The sequence below is a fragment of the Platalea leucorodia genome (genome assembly GCF_965183815.1).
Source record: "Platalea leucorodia genome assembly, contig: SUPER_28_unloc_1, whole genome shotgun sequence".
Taxonomy (NCBI): domain Eukaryota; kingdom Metazoa; phylum Chordata; class Aves; order Pelecaniformes; family Threskiornithidae; genus Platalea; species Platalea leucorodia.
Genome location: NW_028121459.1, coordinates 45500 through 68903, shown reverse-complemented (window position 1 = coordinate 68903; position 23404 = coordinate 45500). Strand labels below are relative to the sequence as shown.

At 62.9% G+C, this 23404-nt stretch overlaps 1 protein-coding gene across 1 annotated transcript in view; it reads left to right on the top strand.

The window, feature by feature from the left end:
* Nucleotides 1-220: 220 nt before the first annotated feature.
* LOC309601130 (tenascin-X-like) overlaps nucleotides 221-23404 on the top strand; it is a 60662-nt gene continuing 37478 nt past the window's right edge. Inside the window, 14 exon segments of the mRNA XM_082338056.1 lie at nucleotides 221-402; nucleotides 870-1043; nucleotides 8780-8982; nucleotides 9473-9578; nucleotides 9580-9710; nucleotides 10856-10968; nucleotides 11781-11934; nucleotides 13942-14685; nucleotides 14763-14852; nucleotides 16370-16663; nucleotides 18230-18523; nucleotides 19963-20250; nucleotides 20934-21227; nucleotides 22136-22438. Coding sequence (XP_082194182.1) covers nucleotides 329-402; nucleotides 870-1043; nucleotides 8780-8982; nucleotides 9473-9578; nucleotides 9580-9710; nucleotides 10856-10968; nucleotides 11781-11934; nucleotides 13942-14685; nucleotides 14763-14852; nucleotides 16370-16663; nucleotides 18230-18523; nucleotides 19963-20250; nucleotides 20934-21227; nucleotides 22136-22438 — 3262 coding nt within the window. The 5' untranslated portion in view covers nucleotides 221-328.

The window sequence follows — 23404 nt, the reverse complement described above, 5'->3', positions numbered from 1 at the left end:
CCTCATGTCCCCATACTCATTCCCCAGTCCCCACACCCTCCCGATCATGTCCCCATGTCCTCCTGGACACAGTCCCCTGTGTCCCCATGTCCCCATGCCCATTCCCCAAGTCCCCATGTCCTCCTGGAGGCATCCCTGTCCTCGGTGTCCCCATGTCCCCATACTCGTTCCCCAAGTCCCCACACCCTCCCCGTCACGTCCCCACTGTGTCCCCAGGTCCTGCTCCGCTACTACCCCAACATGACCAAGGCCGTGGGCTCCTCAGAGAAGATCTTTGAGTTCCTGGACCAGGAGGAGCAGGTGGCACCCACGGGGAAGCTGGCGCCCGATGTCCTGCGGGGCCACCTCCAGCTTGAGGACGTCTGCTTCTCCTACCCTGAGCAGCAAGAGCCCGTCCTCAAGGTGGGCATGGGGACAGGGCAGGGGACGTGGGGACATGATGGGGGGACACGGTGGGGAGGGCATGGGGACACGGCGTGGGGATATAGAGGTGCTGGGGAGGGCGTGGGGGCACGGACTTGGTGGGGAGGGTGTGGGACATGGTAGGGACATGGCAGGTGGACATGGGGACATGGTGGGAAGGGCATGGGGACATGGAGGTGGTGGGGACATGGTGTTGGGGCCATGGGGACACGGTGGGAAGGGCATGGGGACATGGAGGGGGTGGGGAGAGTGTGGGGACACTGGTGGGGGGACGTGGGGACATGGTGGGGAGGTCATGGGGACAGGGATGTGGTAGGGACATGGTGCTGGGGGCCATGGGGACGTGGTGGGGAGGGCATGGGGCCATGGAGACACGGTGGGGAGGGCACGGGGAGGGCCAGGGACACTGGGGTCGGGGGCACAGGGTGTCACGTCTGTCCCCCCAGGGCGTGTCCCTGGAGCTGCGCCCCGGGGAGGTGCTGGCGGTGCTGGCCCCCCCGGGGGCGGGGAAGAGCACCCTGGTGTCCCTGGTCCTGTGTCTGCGCCCGCCGGAGGCCGGGCGGGTGCTGCTGGATGGTCATCCCCTCCCTGCCTACCAGCACCCCTACCTGCGCTGCCAGGTGCCACCACCGCCTCTGTCACACGATGTCCCCAGTGGGTCCCCACCGCCACCCCCGTGTCCCCAGCCGTCCCTACCATGTCCCTGCCACATCCCCAGCTGTCCATGCCATGTCCCCGCTGTGTGCCCTGCCACATCCTCCCCATGTCCCTGCTGTGTCCCCTGCCACGTTCCCACTGAGGGTCTCCTCTTTCTGTCATCCCCTGCGTCCCTGTGGCCCCTGTGGCCCTGTGGTCCCCACTTCCAGTGTCCCCTTGGTCCCTGGTCCCTGGGGCCTGGGTCCCCTTGGCCCCCAGTCCTGCTGTCCCTTGGTCCCTGGGTCCCTTTGGTCCCCTCTCCTAGCAGCCCCCGTGGTCCTGGGGGGGTCCCCCTGGATCCCCTCTCCTTGTGTCCCCTGGGTCTCTGGTCCCCATGTCCCCTTGGTCCCCTCTCCCAGCAGACCCCTGGATCCCCTCTCCTCATGTCACCTGTGTCCCTGGTCTCCGTGCCCCCTTGGTCCCCAATCCCAGTGTCCCCTGGGTCACTGGCCCCTGGCTCCAGTTGGTCCCCAACTCTCCTGGCCCCTGGGTCCCTCTCCCAGCAGACCCCTGGTGCTGTGGGGGTCCCCCTGGGTCCCCTCTCCTGGTGTCCCCTGGGTCCCCAGTCCTCATCTCCCCTTGGTCCCCAATCCCGGTGTCCCCTGGGTCCCTGTTCCCTGTGTTCCCTGGGCCCCTTGTCCCCATATCCCCCTGGTCCCAACTCCCCATGTTCCCTTGGTCCCTGCTCCTGGTGTCCTCTGGGTCCCTTGTTCCCATGTCCCCTTGGTCCCCATGTCCCCTGGATCCCCACTCCCCGTGTGTCCTTGGTCCCTGGGCCCCACGTCCCCTGTGTCCCCAGACCCGAGGGGTCCCCACTGACGATGCCACCTGCCGCAGGTGGAGCAGGAGATCTTCGGAGCCAGTGGGGCCGGGCGGGCTGGTGACGGGGCAGGTGGCCCTGGCCATGCGGGCGCAGCGGGTGGCCGTGCTGGAGGGGGGACGACTGCGTGAGCCGGGGTCCCCTGAGGAGCCACTACTGGTGCCTGCTGCAGGGCAGGGGCTGGGGGGGACAGCGGGGGACGGGGACATGGGGGAGGAGGGTGAGGGAGAGCAGGAGCTGGGGATGGGGACACCACATGCCAGGATGGGGACGCCAAGGAATGGGGGCACCACAAACCAGGATGGGGACACCAGGAGCAGGGACAGGGACACTGGGGACAAGCATGGGGACACTAAGAGGAGGGACGGGGACACTGGGAGCCAGGATGGGGACACTGGGGGCAGGGATGGGGAGAGGGTGGGGGTGCAGTGATGGGGGCCAGGGGGAGGGGGGATGGGGGACAGGGCTGGGGGCTGGGGGTCCGATGTGCCCGGGTGAGGGTGCGGGTGGGGTGGGGGACTGGGGACAGCGGGGACAAGATGGGGCCGGCTGGGATGGGGACAGGCAAGTGGAGCCCGTGGAGTGGGGACAGGGCTGGGGGGGCCCTGGGGGAGCCCTGGGGACCTCGGCCCCCGGGCGTGGGGCTGGGGGGGACCACGGGTGACCCCTCCCCCCCCCGTGTCTCCGGCATCTTCCCCCTCCCCCCACCCGGACGCCTGGGCCCCCCCTCCCCCCCCCCATTACCTCATGGTGGTGATGGAGGCCGAGAAAATTCCTTGGCAGGAGCAGCCGTGGGGCTGGGCCAGGGCAGGCTCCCCCCACGCAGCCTGCGCCCCACATATTTCCCCAGCCCCACACATTTCCCCAGCCCCACACGGGCCCCGTGGCCCCATATGTGCCCCACGGCAACCCCCCAGCCTCACACCTGCCCCATCTTCCCCCCCCCCAGCCCCACATGTGTTGCACGGACTCCTCCCCCCCCAGCCCCACACATGACTGTGACCCCCCCTAGCCCCACATGTGCCCCATAGACCCCCCCCAGCCCCACACATGCCCCATGGACTCCCCTGCCCCACATGTGCCCATGGCCCCCCCAGCCTCCCTCATGTCCCCCAGCCCCACATGTGCCCCACAGACCCTCCCAGCCTCCCCTGTTGCGTCCAGCCCCCACACATCCCCCATGGACCCCCCCAGCCCCACACCTGCCCCATGGACCTCCCAGCCCCACATGTACCCCCCAGCCTCCCTTGTGCCCCCCAGCCCCACATGCCCCCTCTCAGCCCCACATGTCCCTGTGCCCCCCCCAGCCCCACACATGCCCCCCAGCCCCACATGCCCCCTCTCAGCCCCACACGTCCATGTGCCCCCCCCAGCCCCACACGTGCCCCCCCCCCCCCAGCCCCACACGTGTCTGGCCCGCCCAACCCGGGGGCGATGAGCAAAACCCCAGCCCTCGCCAAGGAGCCCAGGCGTCCGGCCGGACCCCCCCGTTCTGCCCCACACCCCCAGCCCCATGGGACCCAGGCGTCCGGGCCCCCACCCCCTGCCTGACCCTGCCAGACCTCGTGGCGAACCCACGTGCCCCCCTCCCCCCCCACGCTGCCTTAGGGGACCCAGGCATCCGGGCCCCCCAAGTCACCTCATCTGCACCCCACTGCACTCAGGGGACCCAGGCACCCGGGATCCTCCCCCCCCACACACATCCTGCCCCACATCCTGCCCCACAGCCCGTCCCGCTGCCTTCTGGGGGACCCAGGCGGCCGGGTGACCCCTGACCCCCCCCCTCCATGTCCTGCAGCAACAACAACAGCGGGGGGGGGAGGGGGGGGGCCGGCCAGGCTGAGTCACGGCCCCACCCGGTCCCACCCGTGACTGGGCCCCACGGCGCAGCCCCATGGCTGGGCCCTGCAGGCCCAGGGCTCGGCCCCACGGCACAGCCCCACGGCGCCACGACTCCACTGACCCACGGCCCGGCCCCATGGCACAGCCCCATGGCGCCACGACTCCGCTGACCCACGGCCCGCCCCATGGCCGTGGGACTGTGGGGAGCTGTGGGGCAGGTGGCCCCATGGTTACTGGGAGCACTGGGAGCCCTGGGGCAGGTGGCACCGTGGTGACTGGGAGCACTGGGAGCTGTGGGGCAGGTGAAACTGTGGTTACTGGGGCACTGGGAGCCCTGGGGAAGGTGGCCCCATGGTTACTGGGAGCACTGGGAGCTGTGGGGCAGGTAACACCATGGTTTCTGGGAACACTGGGAGCTGTGGAGGAGGTGGCATGGTAGTTACTGGGAGCACTGGGAGCCGTGGGGCAGGTGGCACCATGGTGACTGGGAGCACTAGGAGCTGTGGGGCAGGTGGCCCTGTGGTAGTTACTGGGAGCACTAGGAGCTGTGGGGCAGGTGGCCCTGTGGTAGTTACTGGGAGGACTGGGAGCTGTGGGGAAGATGGCACTGTGGTGACTGGGAGCACTGGCTGCTGTGGGGCAGGTGCCTCCGTGGCTACTGGGAGCTGTGGGGCAGATGACACTGTGGTTAGTGGGAGCACTGGGAGCTGTGGGGCAGGTGACACTGTGGTTAGTGGGAGCACTGGGAGCTGTGGGGCAGGTGGCATGGTAGTTACTGGGAGCTGTGGGGAAGATGACACTGTGGTTAGTGGGAGCACTGGGAGCTGTGGAGCAGGTGGCCCTGTGGTTAGTGGGAGCACTGGGAGCTGTGGGGCAGGTGGCACAGTAGTTACTGGGAGCACTGGAGCTGTGGGGCAGGTGGCATGGTAGATACTGGGAGCACTGGGAGCTGTGGGAAGGTGACACTGTGGTTACTGGGAGCCCTGGGGCAGGTGGCCCCGTGGTTACTGGGAGCACTGGGAGCTGTGGGGCAGGTAACACCATGGTTTCTGGGAACACTGGGAGCTGTGGAGGAGGTGGCATGGTAGTTACTGGGAGCACTGGGAGCCGTGGGGCAGGTGGCACCATGGTGACTGGGAGCACTAGGAGCTGTGGGGCAGGTGGCCCTGTGGTAGTTACTGGGAGCACTAGGAGCTGTGGGGCAGGTGGCCCTGTGGTAGTTACTGGGAGGACTGGGAGCTGTGGGGAAGATGGCACTGTGGTGACTGGGAGCACTGGCTGCTGTGGGGCAGGTGCCTCCGTGGCTACTGGGAGCTGTGGGGCAGATGACACTGTGGTTAGTGGGAGCACTGGGAGCTGTGGAGCAGGTGGCCCCGTGGTTAGTGGGAGCACTGGGAGCTGTGAGGCAGGTGGCACAGTAGTTACTGGGAGCACTGGAGCTGTGGGGAAGGTGGCACCATGGTGACTGGGAGCACTGGGAGCTGTGGGGCAGGTGGCATGGTAGATACTGGGAGCACTGGGAGCTGTGGGGCAGGTGACACTGTGGTTACTGGGAGCCCTGGGGCAGGTGGCCCCGTGGTTACTGGGAGCACTGGGAGCTGTGGGGCAGGTAGCACAGTAGTTACTGGGAGCCCTGGGAGCTGTGGGGATGGTGGCCCCGTGGTTACTGGGAGCCCTGGGAGCTGTGGGGATGGTGGCCCCATGGTTACTGGGAGCCCTGGGAGCTGTGGGGAAAGTGGGCCCGTGGTTTCTGGGAGCACTGGGAGCCGTGGGGCAGGTGGCACCGTGGCTACTGGGAGAACTTGGATTTGTGGGGCAGCTGACACTGTGGTTACTGGGAGCACTGGGAGCTGTGGGGCAGGTGGCCCAGTGGTTAGTGGGAGCAGTGGAAGGCTGTGCTGCCTTCCTGGTGTTACTGGGATCCGTGGGGCAGGCTGTGCTGCGTTCCTGGCGTTACTGGTGTTACTGGTGTCACTGGGAGCGGCCCCCGCCCGCCGCTCTGGCAGCCGGCCCCCACATCTGGCGGCTCCCACCCAGCTGTTTGGTTGCCTCGGCGACCGCCACCCCATAAACACGGGTGGGGGGGCTGTGGGGCGGGGCTCCGTCCCTTGGCCACGCCCCCGACACGCCCCCTCCCCTCAGGACTCGACCCTACCCCACCCCACAGCGGAGCCGCAGGGACGGAGCGGGGACGGGAGGTACTGGGCTTACTGGTGCTGCTTCAGTTACTGGGGTTACTGGATTTACTGGGGTTACTGGAGTTACTAGAATTGCTGCTGGTGCTGGAAGTGACTGGAAGTGCTGGAGTCACTGGTGTTACTGGACTTACTGGGCTAACTGGAGCTGCTGGCATCACTGGTGTTGCTGGAGGTGACTGGAATTGCTGGTGTTGCTGGTGGTGGTGCTGGAGTTGCTGGGGTTACTGGAGTTGCTGCTGGTGCTGGAAGTGACTGGAAGTGCTGGAGTCACTGGTGTTACTGGACTTACTGGGCTAACTGGAGCTGCTGGCATCACTGGTGTTGCTGGAGGTGACTGGAATTGCTGGTGGTGGTGCTGGAGTTGCTGGGGTTACTGGAGTTGCTGCTGGTGCTGGAAGTGACTGGTGTTACTGGAGTCGCTGGTGTTACTGGAGTCGCTGGGGTTACTGGAGTCCCTGGTGTTACTGGAGTTTCTAGAATTGCTGCGTATGCTGGAAGTGCTGGAGTCACTGGTGTTACTGGGGTTACTGGGCTTACTGGAGCTGCTAGCATTGCTGGTGTTGCTGGAGGTGACTGGAATCGCTGGTGTTGCTGGAGGTGACTGGAATCGCTGGTGTTGTTGGTGGTGTTGCTGGAATTGCTGGGGTTACTGGAGTTGCTGCTGGTGCTGGAAGTGACTGGTGTTACTGGAGTCGCTGGTGTTACTGGAGTCGCTGGTGTTACTGGAGTTTCTAGAATTGCTGCGTATGCTGGAAGTGACTGGAAGTGCTGGAGTCACTGGTGTTACTGGGGTTACTGGGCTTACTGGAGCTGCTGGCGTCACTGGTGTTGCTGGAGGTGACTGGAATTGCTGGTGTTGCTGGTGGTGTTGCTGGAGTTGCTGGGGTTACTGGAGTTGCTGGTGCTGGAAGTGACTGGTGTTACTGGAGTCGCTGGGGTTACTGGAGTCGCTGGGGTTACTGGAGTTTTTAGAATTGCTGCGTATGCTGGAAGTGACTGGAATTGCTGGAGTCACTGGTGTTACTGGGGTTACTGGGCTGACTGGAGCTGCTGGCATCACTGCTGTTGCTGGAGGTGACTGGAATTGCTGGTGTTGCTGGAGTTACTGATGTTACTGGAGTTACTGGGATTACTGGAGTTGTTGGAGCTGCTAGTGTTACTGGAAGTGACTGGAATTGCTGGAGTTGCTGGACTTAGTGGTGTTACTGGAGGTGACTGGTGCTGCAGGTTGCTACTGGAGTTGCTGGAGACTGGGGGTGACTGGAGTTACTGGGATTGCTGGTGCTACTGGAGTTACTGGTGTTACTGGAGACAGGGGGTGACTGGAGTTACTGGTGCTGCTGGAGTTGCTGGAGAGTGAGGTTACTGGGGGGCTACTGGTGTCACTGGGGACTGGGCGGGGATGAAGCTACTGCAGTTAGTGAGAACTGGGGGGTAACTGGGGAGGTTACTGGTGTTACTGGGCGCACTGGTGCCAGGGCCACACAAGGGTCGTGAGTAGGTGCTGTGGGTCACGGTGTCTGTGTGTCCCCACAGGTGTCCGGGTGTCCCCTGGGTGTCCCCTGGGTGTCCCCTGGGTGTCCGTCTGTCCCCGCTGATGTCCCCACGGGTGTCTGTCCCCCCCATGATGTCCGTGTGTCCTCTGGATGTCCCCATGGGTGTCCCTGTGTCCTCTGGGTGTCCCCCGTGGGTGTCCATGTCCCCCCCCGATGTCCGTGTGTCCCCTGGGTGTCCCTGTGGGTGTCCCTGTGTCCCCCATGGGTGTCCCTGTGTCCCCTGGGTGCCCCTTCACGATGTCCGTGTGTCCCCTGGGTGTCCCCTGGGTGTCCGTGTGACCCCGCTGATGTCCCCATGGGTGTCTGTCCCCCCCCCATGACGTCCCTGTGTCCTCTGGGTGTCCCCCATGGGTGTCCATGTCCCCCCCATGATGTCCGTGTGTCCCCTGGGTGCCCCTTCACAATGTCCGTGTGTCCCCTGGGTGTCCCTGTGGGTGTCCCTGTGTCCCCCATGGGTGTCCCTGTGTCCCCTGGGTGCCCCTTCACGATGTCCATGTGTCCCCTGGGTGTCCCCTGGGTGTCCGTGTGTCCCCGCTGATGTCCCCATGGGTGTCTGTCCCCCCCCATGACGTCCCTGTGTCCTCTGGGTGTCCCCCATGGGTGTCCATGTCCCCCCCATGATGTCCGTGTGTCCCCTGGGTGCCCCTTCACAATGTCCGTGTGTCCCCTGGGTGTCCCCGTGGGTGTCCCTGTGTCCCCCGTGGGTGCCCCTTCACGATGTCCATGTGTCCCCTAGGTGTCCCCTGGGTGTCCGTGTGTCCCCTGGGTGCCCCTTCCTGATGTCCGGGTGTCCCCTGTGTATCCCCCACAGGTGCCCAGGTGTCTCCCAGGATGTCCCTCTGTCACCTGTGTGTCCCCATGGGTGGCTGTGTGTCCCCCATGGGTGTCCCTCTGTCCCCTGTGTGCCCCTTCCTGATGTCCGTGTGTCCCCTTGTGTCCCCTGTGATGTCCGTGTGTCCCCATGTGTCCCCACGGGTGTCTGTGTGTCCCCCATGGGTGTTCCTCTGTCCCCCGTGTGTCCCCTATGATGTCAGTGTGTCCCCTGGGTGTCCCTATGGGTGTCCCCTACAATATCTCTGTGTCCCCATGATGTCTGTGTGTCCCTATGAGTGCCCGTGAGTTCCTGTGGATGTCCCCTATCCATGTCCGTGTGTCCCCACGGGTGTCCCCTATGGGTGTCCGTGCGCCCCTGTGGATGTCCCCCATGGGTGTCCCCATGGGTGCCATCCGTCCCCTCCTTGCAGGACCATGACCCCGGGGCTGCCCCTGCTGCTGCTGACGCTGGCGCTGCGGGGGGGGGCGGGGACCCCGCCTGGGTCCCCCCCGGGCCCCCCCTGCGGGGCAGCGGCACTGGTGGCCATCCTGGGGCGCCTGCGGGAGCTGGAGGGACAAGTGCGGGCGCTGCAGGGACAGTGCGGGGACAGCCAGGGACCCCAGGCCGGCACCGGTAAGTGGGGGGATGTGGGGGGACTTGGGGACATGGGGGGGATGTGGGGGGACATGGGGACATGTGGGGGGACGTGGGGACATGAGGGGACGTAGGGGAACATGGGGACATGGGGATATGGAGGGACAGGAGGGGACATGGGGCATATGGGGAGATGTGGGGGGACATGTGGGGGGCCATGGGGGGCCATGGGACATGTGGGGGGACGTGGGGGGGATATGGAGGAACACGGGGTGACATTGGGACATGGAGGGGAGATGAAAGTTGTGGGGACATGGGGGGACTTTGGGGGGACATTGGGACATGGGGTGTTTGGGGGGACGGGGGGACATAAGGGTCATGGGGACATTGGGGGGACATCGGGGGACGTGGGGACATGTGAGGAACATGGAGGGTCGGGGGGGACATGGGGCATATGGGGGACATCAGGGGAGGGACACGGGGGGCCATGGGGCCTTGTCACCCCCCCGTGTCCCTCCCGTCCCCGCAGGACGCACGCTGGCTCGGGAGCTCTGTGCCCCCCCCGCCGGGGATGGCTGTGGCTGCCCCTCCCCCCCCCGCCCCTCCCCCTACCCCCCCGGTGCCCCCCCACCCCCCCTGTCCCCAAGGCTGCAGTGACCAAGGACGATGTCGCGGGGGTCGCTGCCACTGCTTCCCCGGCTTCACTGGCCCCCACTGCGCCACCCCCGCCTGTCCCCCCGGCCGCGGCGGGCCCCGCTGCGCCCTCGGTATGTCCCCCAGGGTCCCCGAGGGTCCCCACCTGTCCCTGAGGGTCCCTGATTGTCCCCAGGGGTCCCCATCCCAGTGCTCCCAGTGCCCCCCCACCTCCTTCCTCAGCCATAGTGGGCCCTGATGCCACCTCGGTTTGTCACCAAATGTCCTCAAGTGTCCCTAGTGCTCCCCCGGTATCCCTGAGTGTCCCCAAGGGTTGCCAGGGGTCCCCCTAGTGTCCCCATCCCAGTGCTCCCAGTGACCCCCACCTCCCTCTTTGGCTGTAGTGAGCCCTGATGCCACCTTGGTAGGTCCCCAGGTGTCCCCGAGTGTCCCCAAATGTCCCCAAGGGTCCCTGAGTTTCCCCATGGGTCCCCATCCCAGTGCTCCCAGTGCCCCCCGACCTCCCTCCCGAGCCATAGTGAGCCCCGATACCACCTCAGTATGTCCCCACCTGTCCCCGAGTGTCCCCAAGGGTCCGCAAGTGTTCCTGTGGGTCCCCCGTGCTCCCCCCAGTGTCCCCATCCCAGTGCTCCCAGTGCCTCCCCTCCTGTCCCCCCCCAGCTATGGTGGACCCTGATGCCACCTTGGTATTTCCCCCAGTGTCCCCTGGCGTCCTCCAGTGCTCTCCCAGTCCTCCCAGCACCCCCAGTGCCCTGGCCCTGAGTGTCCCTGTGGTGTCCCTGTCCTGTGGGTGCCCCGTATCCTGGTGTCCCCACGGCTTGGGTGGCCTTGTTCCTTGGGTGTCCCCTCCATGTCCCCACAGTGTCCCCATCCCATGGTGTCCCCATGGTGTCTCAAGGATGTCCTGTCCCATGGTGTCCCAATAGTGTCCCCATCCCATGGGTGCCCTGTCCCCGTGGTGTCCCCAGAGTGTCCCCATCCCATGGTGTCTTGAGAGTGTCCCCATCCCATGGGTGCCCCATCCCGTGGTGTCTCCATGGTGTCCCCAGGGTGTCTCCATCCCATGGGTGCCCTGTCCCTGTGGTGTCCCCATCCCCTGAGTGCCCCATCCCATGGTGTCCCCATGATGTCTCAAGAATGTCCTGTCCCGTGATGTCCCTGTGGTGTCCCCAGGGTGTCCTCAAGGTGTCCCCAGGGTGTCCCTATCCCCCAGAGTGTTCCCGCAATGGCACCCACTGATGGGGCCGTGTCCCTGCAGAGATCCCCTTGGTGACTCCACGCTTGGCCACCCGCAACCAGACGTCCTTCCGTGTGACCTGGCCCCGCCCCCCCATGCCAGTGGACGGCTACCAGGTGGCCCTCATCCCCCTGGTGAGCTGGGGACGGGGACAGGGGTGGAGACAGGTCCCCAGTGCCACGGTGGCCCCAGTGTGGGGGTCCCGATATGGCCCCAAAGTGGCCTTCATCCCCAGGATGAGGTGGCATCCGTGGCCACCTGCTGCTGCCCCACTGGGGGACACCTATGGTGTCCCCAACATGTCCCCAGAGCCAGTGGTCAGGCCACCTCCTGCTGCCTAACTCGGGGATGGGGACATCTCCCCAGTGTGTCCTTTGTCCCCAGGATGAGCTGTGGTGGTGTCACCCATCTGCTGCCTGGCTTAGGGACGTGTCCCCCCATGGTGTCCCCAATGTGTCCCCAATGCGTCCCTTGTCCCCAGGATGAGCCAGCAGCTGTGGCCACCCTCCTGCTACCTAGCCTGGGGGCAGGGCTGTGTCCCCAGCATGGTTTCCCCAGTGTCCCCAACATGTCCCCTGTCCCCAGGATGAGCCACCTGCCTGCTGCCACTTGGCTGCAGCCCTGCTTAGGGACCAGGACGTGTCCCCACTGTGGTGTCCCCAATATGTCTCTAGTGTGTGTCCAACATGTCCCCCAGCCCCAGGACAAGCCATTGGCTGCAGCCACCTGCCTCCTGCCTGGCTCAGGGATGAGGAGGTGTCCTCACCCCACTGTCCCCAGCATGTCCCTTCTTAGATGTCCCCAACGCGTCCCCAGTGTGTCCCCAACGTGTCCCCCAGCCCTGGGAGAAGCTCTTGGCTCTGGCCACCTGCCTGCTGCCTGACTCAGGGCCAGGTGCCACCGTGGTGTCCCCAGCGTGTCCTTGGCATATATCCCTTGTCCCCAGGATGAGCCAGCGGCAATGACCACCCATGAGCTACCCGGCTCTGCTGTCACCTTCGAGGTGACAGGGCTGGCACCCGGCCACGCCTTCGAGCTCTTCATCCAGGCCCAGAGAGAGCAGCACCTCGGGGCGCCCGGCACCCTGCGCGTCCGCACCCGTACGTGTCACCCACTCAGCATGGGGACTGCGAGGGGACGGGCACAGGGATGGAGTCATCATGGGGATGGAAATGGGTGTGGGCATGGGGACAAGGATGGGGACAACATGGGGATGGCAATGGGTGTGGGCACGGGGACAGGGGTGGGGATGGCACACGGATGGGGTAGGGGACGGTGATGGCATGGTCATGGGTGCGGGGACAGGGATGGGGACAGCATGGACAGCATGGGGACACGAACGGGGATGGGGACAGTGTGGCATAGTGTCACGGGCAAGGGGACAGGGCTGTCATGGGGACAGGGATGGGGACAGCATGGACAGCATGGGGACACGAACGGGGATGGGGACAGTGATGGCATAGTGTCACGGGCAAGGGGACAGGGCTGTCATGGGGACAGGGATGGGGACAGCATGGACAGCATGGGGACAGGGATGGGAAAGGCATGGGGACAGGGATAGGGATGGCACAGGCATGCGGACAGGGATGACACAGGGATGGGGACAGTGATGGCATGGTCATGGGTGTGGGGACAGCAACGGGGGTGGCATGGACATGGGGACAGGGATGACACAGGGGTGGGGACAGTGATGGCATGGGAGCAGGGGTGGCATGAGCAGAGGGATGGGGACAGGGATGGGGATGGCATGCACATGGGGACAGGGATGACACAGAGGTGGGGACAGGGACAGTGATGGCATAGTCATGGGGACAACGGTGGCATGGGCACAGGGATGGGGACAAGGATGGGGATGGCACAGGCATGCGGACAGGGACGGCACAGGGATGGGGTTGGGGATGGTGATGGCATGGTCATGGGTGTGGGGACAGCAATGGGGATGGCTTGGGCATGGGGACAGGAATAGGGACAAGGATGGCATAGGGATGGGGAAAGCCTGGGGACATGGATGGCATGAGCACAGGGATGGGGACAGTGATGGGGACAGTCATGGAGATGGCATGGACATGGGGACAGGGACAGCATGGGCATGGGGATGGCGTGAGGAAGGGGGCAGCATGGGCACAGGCATGGTGACAGGGACAACATGGGGATGGTGACGGGGACAACACATGGATGGGAACAGCGTAGGGATGGGGATCGCATGGGGACAGGCATGGGGACAGGGGTGATGCAAGCATGGGGATGAGGGCAGCACGGACATGGGGACAGGGATGGGATGGTGACAAGCATGGGGATGGCACAGGGATGGGGATGGCATGGCCACAGGGATGGGGACAGGGACTCGCATGGGGACAGGGACTGGGATGGGGATGGGGACAGGGATGGTGCCTGCAGCCTCTGTCTGTCCCCACGTGTCCGAGTGTCCCCATGGCTCTGCAGGTCCACATGCATCTGTCTGTCCTGGTGGGTCTGTGTGTCACCAGTCTGTCCCTATGGGTCCGTGTGTCCCCTTGGGCCCGTCTATCTGCGTCTGTCACCGTGTGTCTCCACGGGCTCATGTGTCCCTATGGACTCATGTGTTGCCATGGGTCTGTCTGTCCCCATGGCTCCACATGTCCCCACATCTCCTGATGCTTCCCCATGCGTCCCTCTGTTGCCTGGGTCTGGATGTTCCCAGTCTGTCCCCAACAGTCCATCTGTCCCAGTCTGTTCCCATGAGTCTGGGTGTCCCCAGTCTATCCCCATGGGTGTCTGTCCCTATGCGTCCGTCTGTCCCTGTCTCTTCCTGTGTCCATCCATCCCCGTGTTCCCCCTGTGGGTCCCTGGGCTCTGGCAGACGGGGAGTTTTGGGGACAGGTTGATGACCCTGGTCCCCTTTGCTCTCGCAGCGCTTGCCCAGACTCTGCCCACCCATGGGGGGTCCCCAGGGTCCCCTCAGGGTTCCCTGGGGTCCCCGGCATCACCAGTGGCCCCAGCATCACCATCAACCCGAGGGTCTCCGGCATCCCCAAGGTCCCCAGTGTCACCAGCATCCCCGGGGTCACCAGGGTCCCTGGGATCACCAGCATCACCAGTGTCACCGGATGCATCCTTGGGGTCACCAGGGTCTTTGGGGTCACCAGCATCCCCAGCATCTCCAAGGTTTCCAGTGTCCCCAGTATCTCGAGGGTCCTCAGCATCCCCAAGGTCCCCAGTGTCACCAGAGCCTCCGGCATCCCCCGAATCCCCAGGGTCACCAGTGTCCCCAAGGTCCCCAGAGGCACCAGCATCCCCAAGGTCACCTGCATCTCCACGGTCCCCAGCATCACCACAGTCCCCTGTATCACCTTCGTCTCCATGGTCCCCGGTGTCCCCAGCATCCCCACTGTCCCCCGTGCTCCCGGGTGGCCCATCCCTGCATGACCTGGGGGCCAAGCTCTCCTCCTACAATGGCTCCTTGCTGCAGCGCCTGGAGAGCCACCTTCGGGCTACAAACTTCCCCCTCCGGGGCAACCAAACAGTGCCGGCGGTGGCCCGTGCCATCCTCTCTTACCTTCTGCGCCGCAGCCCAGCCCCATTGCGTCGCCAGCTCCTCCGCCAGATCCCCCACCCCAAGCCCCACTTGATGCCGGGGGCCGCCGGCGAGGCTCTGGTGGACCTGGATGGGCTGCGGGGCCATGCGGAGACTGTGGTGATCCGTTACCGGCTCCTGGAAGAGCCGGAGGGGGCCGAGGGGGAGCTACAGGTGCCAGGGGACACGGCGGTTGCCCGGGTGCCAGGGCTGGTGCCGGGGGCCATGTACCGGGTGGAGGTGCACGGCGTGGTGCGGGGGCACGTCTCCAAGTCCTACACATTCCTGGTGACGGCAGGTGGGTGATGGGAATGGAGACAGGGACAACATTCCATGGGGACATCCCATAACTGCCCACTCCTCTTTTGGGTGCAGGGGTAGGTGGCACCGATGAGCCCCCACTGGACTGGGAGCACATGTATGAGATGGAGTTGACTGAGCCCCAAGGTGCCGTAGCCAAAGCAGGTACCATCAGATGGTCCAGGGCAGCACTGGGAGGGACCCAGGTGTTCAGGCTCAACTGCTCTTGGTAGACAAGTTGGGGATGGATGGGTGGGTGGGTGGGATGGCTGGGTGGATGGTTGGATGGTGGATGGATGGATGGAAGTTTGCAGATGACACCCAGTCGGGCAGGAGCGTTGATCTACTGGAGGGCAGGGAGGCTCTGCAGAGGGCCCTGGCCAGGCCGGGTCGATGGGCCCAGGCCACTGGGTGAGGGTCAGCAAGGCTCAGGGCCGGGTCCTGCCCTGGGGGCACAGCAACCCCAGGCACCGCTGCAGGCGTGGGGAGGAGCGGCTGGGAGCTGCCCGGCGGGAAAGGGCCTGGGGGTGCTGGTCGACAGCGGCTGAACACGAGCCAGCAGTGTGCCCAGGTGGCCAAGAGGGCCCATGGCATCCTGGCTTGTGTCAGGAACGGTGTGGCCAGCAGGAGCAGGGAGGTGATGGTGCCCCTGTGCTGGGCACTGGTGAGGCCGCCCCTCGAGTGCTGTGCTCAGCGCTGGGCCCCGCACCCCAAGGCGGCCATGGAGGGGCTGGAGCGTGGCCAGAGCAGGGCAGCGAGGCTGGGGCAGGGGCTGGAGCACAAGGCTGGGGAGGAGCGGCTGGGGGAGCTGGGGGGGCTCAGCCTGGAGAAGAGGAGGCTGAGGGGAGCCCTCATCGCTCTCTGCAACGGCCTGAAAGGAGGCTGGAGCCGGGGGGGTCGGTCTCTGCTCCCCAGTCACAAGCGATGGGACGAGAGGGAACAGCCTCAAGCTGCGCCAGGGCAGGGTTGGGTTGGGTATTGGGAAAAACTTCTTCCCCCAAAGGGCTGTCAGGGCCTGGCCCAGGCTGCCCAGGGCAGGGGCTGAGTCCCCATCCCTGGGGGGATTTAAAAGCCGGGGAGATGTGGTGCTTGAGGACATGGTTTCGTGGTGGCCTTGGCAATGCTGGGTTAATGGCTGGACTTGATGATCTTAAAGATCTTTTCCAACCTTAACGATTCCATGGTTCTATGATTCTATGGTGGTTGGATGGGTCGGTGGGTGGGTGGGTGGATGGACGGACGGATGGATGGATGGATGGATGGATGGAAGGATGGATGGATGGACAATGGTTTGATGGATGGAAGGTTGGATAGATGGGTGGATGGATGGAAAGATGGATGGATGGGTGGGAGGGTGGGTAGGTGAATTCAAAGATTGATGTAAGGAAAAGTGAGTGGAAAAACAGGTCATTGAATGGATGGAAGCCTGGATCCTTGAATAGACAAATGAGCGGAGAGACAGATAAGTGGACTGATGCATGGAACAACAGACAAAGAACAGAATGAATGGATGATTGGATGGATGGGTGGACACCCAGTTGGCTCAACAGGAGGATGGGTGGATGGTTGGGTGCTCAGATTGAAGGGTGCATGATCAGACGGGTGGGCAAACAGCTGGTTCAGCAGAAGGATGCATGGGAGGGTGGATCTTCATGTTCTGCTTTGTGCCATGTCCATTGCAGTGCCGGCCCCGCCATCGGAGGAACCACCACCCCGGCCCCGCCTGGGCGGGCTCACGGTCTCCCAGGTCACCCCTCATTCCATCCAGCTGGAGTGGAGCGTCCTCGAGGGCACCTTTGACTCCTTCACGGTGCAGTACAGGGATGCCCAAGGCCAACCTCAGGCACTTGCAGTTGATGGCGGGTCCCGCACGGTGAGCGTGCCGGGGCTGTCCCCGTCCCGCCGCTACAAGTTCAACCTGTACGGGGTGTGGGGTCGGAAACGGATTGGTCTTATCTCCACCGATGCCGTCACAGGTGAGGGCACCTGTGGGCACCATCTGTGTCCTCTGCGGGCGCTGGGTTTGGAGTGAAGTCAGGAGCCTTGGCAGGTCCTTTGACCTTGAGGGATATGGGAGGAGCTTCTGGCCCTTGATTTGGTGGTGGGCGTGGGCGTGTGCGAGGTCAGAGGGCTGGAGGGATGTTTGTATGGAAGGGGGGCGGATCGGAGGAGTGTGAGGGTGGTTGATTGGATGGTGGGTAAGTGAAGGGATGGTTGGGATTGGATGGGTGGATGGATGATGGATGGACAGGGATGGGTGGAGGGATGGATGGATGGAGGATGGATGGATTGTTGGGATTGGATGGATGGATGGATGGATGGGGAAGGGTGGATGGATGGATGGATGGATGGGGAAGGATGGATGGATGGGGAAGGATGGATGGATGGATGGATGGATGGGGAAGGATGGATGGATGGGGATGGATGGATGGATGGATGGATGGGGAAGGATGGATGGATGCATTGGATTGGATGGAGGGATGGATGGATGGTTGGGATTGAATGGGTGGATGGACGGGGAAGGATGGATGGATGGGAATGGGTGGATGGATGGATGGGATTGGATGGAGGGATGGATCGATGGATGGATGGTTGGGATTGGATGGGTGGATGGGTGGATGGATGGGGAAGGATGGATAGATGGGAATGGGTGGATGGATGGGTTTGGATGGAGGGATGGATGGATGGATGGATGGTTGGGATTGGATGGGTGGATGGATGGGGAAGGATGGATGGATGGGAATGGGTGGATGGATGGGTTTGGATGGAGGGATGGATGGATGGATGGATGGTTGGGATTGGATGGGTGGATGGATGGGGAAGGATGGATGGATGGGAATGGGTGGATGGATGGGTTTGGATGGAGGGATGGATGGATGGATGGATGGTTGGGATTGGATGGGTGGATGGATGGGGAAGGATGGATGGATGGGAATGGGTGGATGGATGGGTTTGGATGGAGGGATGGATCGATGGATGGATGGATGGATGGGATTTTTGGATGAGTGGCTGGAAAAATGATTGGGTGGACTGATGGAGGGCTGGATAGATGGATGGCTGGCAGCATGGATGGATGGAAGCATGGGTGGTCGGGTGAATAACTGGGTGGTTTAATGAATGAATGGATGGATGGGCGCCTGCTTGGGTAGTTGGGTTCATGGATCCATGAACGGATGTGAGGGAGAACGATCATGGTGAGGTGATGGGTGACAGGATGGAAGGAAGTGTGGATGGGTGGGAAGACACATGGATGGCTAGAGGGATGAACAGATGGATGGAAGGACAGATGTCTTGCAGGCAGGATGTATGAATCCCCTATTGAAGAGATAATGGGATGGACGAGTGGATGGGCAGACAAACAACTGGAAGAATGGGAAAAGGATGGAAGAGGGGGTGGTTGGGTGAGTTGAGTGATGGGTGGGTGATTAACTGGATGGAGAGACAGGCAGATAGACTGATGGAGGGATGGAGCGAGGGAAGGAGGGAGAGAGAGAGGGATGTCTGTCCCCAGAGTATCTGGCATTGTGTTGTCCTGGTTGCAGCCCCGGCACCACCAAAGGAGGAACCACCATCGCAGCCGATCCTGGGCGAGCTCACGGCCTCCCAGGTCACCCCCGACTCCGTGCAGCTGGAGTGGAGCATCCCCGAGGGCACCTTTGACTCCTTCACGGTGCAGTACAAGGATGCGCAAGGGCAGGCGCAGGTGTTGCCCGTGGCCGGTGGCTCGCGCACGGTGAGCGTGCCGGGGCTGTCCCCGTCGCGCCGCTACAAGTTCAACCTGTACGGGGTGTGGGGTCGGAAGCGCCTGGGCCCCGTCTCCACCGACGCTGTCACAGGTGAGGGCGTGTGCGGGTTCCTTCCACGTCCCCTTTGGGCGCTGGGTTTGGGTCAGGGCAGGCGCTGGGACAGGGCCCGTGCTGGTGCCTTGGGCCTTGTGGGAAATGGGAATAGGTGTTGGGTGCTGAGTGGGGCATGGCTGGAGGTACGGGTGCATGGGAGGCTGGGGGGATGGGGGATGGATGGATGGATGGAATGGTTGGTTGAATGGATGGGGGAATGGATGGATGGATGGAGGTTGGGTTGGTTGGTTGAGTGGATGGGTGGGTGGTGGAGGGGATGGATGGATGGTTGAGTGGGTACATGAAATAACGGATGGAAGGATGGCTGGAAGGATGGCTGGCTGGCTGGCTGGCTGGCTGGCTGGCTGATTGGGTGGCTGGAGGGTTGGATGGATTGGGTGACCGAGTGCATTGATGGAGGGTTGGGTCGCTTGCTGGAGAGAGAGATGAGTTTGTGGCTGGTTCATGGCCTCGGTGGTTTGGATGCTTGGAGAGAGCCATGGTTGGATGGAGGGGTGGAGGGAGGGAGGGAGGGGTGGAGGGATGGCAGGCTGCTGGCTGAAATGAATGTTTAGGCGTTTGGATGGTTTAAGGGAGGAATGGATTCAAGGAGTGAGGGAAGGAAAAAGGGACGATGGGTGGGTGGACGGACGGAGGGGTGATTAGCTGAGTGTGTGGCTGCTTCATGGACGGGGTGGTTGATTGAATGGTTGGATGGGTGGTGGGAGCGAAGCAGGGATGGATGGATTTAGGAGCGGAAGGATGGCTAGCCGAACACGGGGGCTGTTGAGTGCATGGAGAGCTGGACACTTGTGGGATGGAGGGAGGGGTGGGTGGATGAAGGGAAGGCTGGCTGAATGAATGGCTGGCTGTCTGGCTGGCTCGACTGCTGGCTGGAGAGATGGAGGACGGTGGAGTTGGTGGCTGGTTCGTGGCCGGAGTGGCTGAAAGGAGTTCCTAGGTGGGTGGTTGGATGGAAGGGCGGAAGGGTGGATAGGTGGAGGGGCGTTGGGAGAGGTGGTGGCTTGTTTGGAGGATGAAGTGAAGGGTTTGCTGGTTGGATGATTGAACGGAGGGCTAGATTAAAGAGCCAGCTGAAGGAAGAAGTGGATGGAGAGACAGGTGATTGGCTGGCTGCCGTGATGGTGGGAGGATTGTTCCTGGAAAATGGGTGATGGGAGGGCTGGAGGCATGGGTGGGTGGATGGAGAAGGAGGTGGAGAGCTGGATGGGTGTTGGGATGGGTGGTTGGGTTGGTTGGTGTGTGGACGATCAGCTGGATGGATGGGGCTTGGATGGGTGGATGGATGATAACTGATTGCCTGAAGGATGGAGAAAGCATTGGACAGTTGAATGTTTGGTTTCTGGATGGATGGAGCGATGGACGGGCTCGTGGAGGTTCAGCCCTGCCTTGTGCTCTCTCGACTGCAGCCCCAGCCCCACAAGAGGAGGAACCTCCATCGCAGCCGATCCTGGGCGAGCTCACGGCCTCCCAGGTCACCCCCGACTCCGTGCAGCTGGAGTGGAGCGTCCCCGAGGGCACCTTTGACTCCTTCACGGTGCAGTACAAGGATGCGCAAGGGCAGGCGCAGGTGTTGCCCGTGGCCGGTGGCTCGCGCACGGTGAGCGTGCCGGGGCTGTCCCCGTCGCGCCGCTACAAGTTCAACCTGTACGGGGTGTGGGGTCGGAAGCGCCTGGGCCCCGTCTCCACCGACGCTGTCACAGGTGAGGGCGTCTGCAGATCCCACCCATGTCCCTTCTGGGGTCTTGGTTTGGGGTCATGGCAGGAGCCTGGGCAGGGCCCACGCCGGGTCCCTTGCACCCTGTGGGAAATGGGAAGTTCTCTTGGCCGCTGACTGGGGCGTGGATGGAGGGATGGGGGCAGCCGTGGTTGGAGGGATGGAGGTGGTGGACAGATGTATGGAGAGGTTTTCAGGTGGAAGGCTAGGATAAAGGATGGGTTTCTGGCTGGATGTTTGGCTTGTGGGATGGTTTGCTGATTATCATTTGACTGGTTGTCTTGATGGAAGAATGGATGGAGCAGTATGTGGTTGGTGGGGTCATTGGTGGGATGGAATAGTGGATAGAAGCAAGGGCTGTGGTTGCCAAAAGGAATATGAGAGTGGGTGACTGGGTGAATGGGAACCAGGACGCGTTACAGACAAACGGACGTTTGGAAGGAGAGGTGGTGACAAATATGGGTAGGTGGGCTGAGAAACAAATGGATGAATGTATGGATGAATGTATGGGCGGGCAAGAGCTCAGTGAAAGGATATGTGGAGTTGTTTGAGTGGCTCAGCAGCGGACTGATTGTATTGATGGACGGGTGGATGGAGAGACGGACGGATGGATGGAGGGATGGATGGACTGGTGGGTGTTTATGCCCTGTGTTGTGCCCTGTGCTGCAGCTGCAGCTGAGCCGGAGGAGGAACCTCCATCGCAGCCGATCCTGGGCGAGCTCACGGCCTCCCAGGTCACCCCCGACTCCGTGCAGCTGGAGTGGAGCGTCCCCGAGGGCACCTTTGACTCCTTCACGGTGCAGTACAAGGATGCGCAAGGGCAGGCGCAGGTGTTGCCCGTGGCCGGTGGCTCGCGCACGGTGAGCGTGCCGGGGCTGTCCCCGTCGCGCCGCTACAAGTTCAACCTGTACGGGGTGTGGGGTCGGAAGCGCCTGGGCCCCGTCTCCACCGACGCTGTCACAGGTGAGGGCGTGTGCGGGCCCCGTCTGTGACCCCTGTGGGCCCTGGGTTGCTGTGGGGCTGGAGCCCGTTGAGTGGGAAGCTGCCTTGGGCATTGACTTGGGGAGGGAGGGGGGGAAGGGCACGTGCAAGGTCGGAGAGTGGCATGGAGGGAAGGAGGCTGGGTTGGAGGAATGGATGGGTGGGTGGGTGGGTGGGTGGATGATGGATGGATGATGGATGGATGGATGATGGATGGCGGAAGGATGGATGATGGATGGATGGATGGATGATGGATGGATGGATGGATGGATGATGGATGGAAGGAGGATGGATGGACGGATGATGGATTATGGATGGATGGATGGATGGATGATGGATGGATGGATGATGGATGGATGAGCAGGTGAAATCAAGGGCTGAGGGAAAGGTAGCGGTGCACTGGGAAATGGATGATAGGACGATTGGAACTATGAATGGATGGATGGGCCAATGGTTGTACGGACATACGGACAGGAGGTTGAGTGGGTGATGGATGGGGGCTGATGAAATGACTGGGTAGCTGCATGGCTGGCTGGTTCCGTGAATGGACCTGGATATGGAAGGCTAAATAGATGGGTGAGGGGGCTTGTGGTGTAAAGTGGGGTGAAACGGGAGGAGAGACGGATGGGTGGTGGGTGGCTGGATCAGTGGTGGCTGGGTGGATGGGAAGACAATGGGGGGATGATGAAAGACGTGGATGGCTGGATGAGTGATGTAATTGAGGAAGAAATGTGGCACCGTCTGGCTGGCGAGACTGGCAAATGGCATACCGATCCATGATTGGATGGCTTGCTGGTTGGATGGTTGGCAGAGTTCATTGATGGGTGGATGGTTGGAAGGATGGATGTTCCCCTGTGTACCCTACTTGTGCCTCTGCATCGCTGCCTCAGCCCCGCTGTCGGAGGAACTGCCATCAGAGGAGCCACCATCGCAGCCGATCCTGGGCGAGCTCACGGCCTCCCAGGTCACCCCCGACTCCGTGCAGCTGGAGTGGAGCGTCCCCGAGGGCACCTTTGACTCCTTCACGGTGCAGTACAAGGATGCGCAAGGGCAGGCGCAGGTGTTGCCCGTGGCCGGTGGCTCGCGCACGGTGAGCGTGCCGGGGCTGTCCCCGTCGCGCCGCTACAAGTTCAACCTGTACGGGGTGTGGGGTCGGAAGCGCCTGGGCCCCGTCTCCACCGACGCTGTCACAGGTGAGGGCGTGTGCGGGCTCCTTCCACGTCCCCTTTGGGCGCTGGGTTTGGGTCAGGGCAGGCGCTGGGACAGGGCCCGTGCTGGTGCCTTGGGCCTTGTGGGAAATGGGAATAGGTGTTGGGTGCTGAGTGGGGCATGGCTGGAGGTACGGGTGCATGGGAGGCTGGGGGGATGGGGGATGGATGGATGGATGGAATGGTTGGTTGAATGGATGGGGGAATGGATGGAGGTTTGGTTGGTTGGTTGAGTGGATGGGTGGGTGGTGGAGGGGATGGATGGATGGTTGAGTGGGTACATGAAATAACGGATGGAAGGATGGCTGGAAGGATGGCTGGCTGGCTGGCTGGCTGGCTGGCTGGCTGATTGGGTGGCTCGAGGGTTGGATGGATTGGGTGACCGAGTGCATTGATGGAGGGTTGGGTCGCTTGCTGGAGAGAGAGATGAGTTTGTGGCTGGTTCATGGCCTCGGTGGTTTGGATGCTTGGAGAGAGCCATGGTTGGATGGAGGGGTGGAGGGAGGGAGGGAGGGGTGGAGGGATGGCAGGCTGCTGGCTGAAATGAATGTTTAGGCGTTTGGATGGTTTAAGGGAGGAATGGATTCAAGGAGTGAGGGAAGGAAAAAGGGACGATGGGTGGGTGGACGGACGGAGGGGTGATTAGCTGAGTGTGTGGCTGCTTCATGGACGGGGTGGTTGATTGAATGGTTGGATGGGTGGTGGGAGCGAAGCAGGGATGGATGGATTTAGGAGCGGAAGGATGGCTAGCCGAACACGGGGGCTGTTGAGTGCATGGAGAGCTGGACACTTGTGGGATGGAGGGAGGGGTGGGTGGATGAAGGGAAGGCTGGCTGAATGAATGGCTGGCTGTCTGGCTGGCTCGACTGCTGGCTGGAGAGATGGAGGACGGTGGAGTTGGTGGCTGGTTCGTGGCCGGAGTGGCTGAAAGGAGTTCCTAGGTGGGTGGTT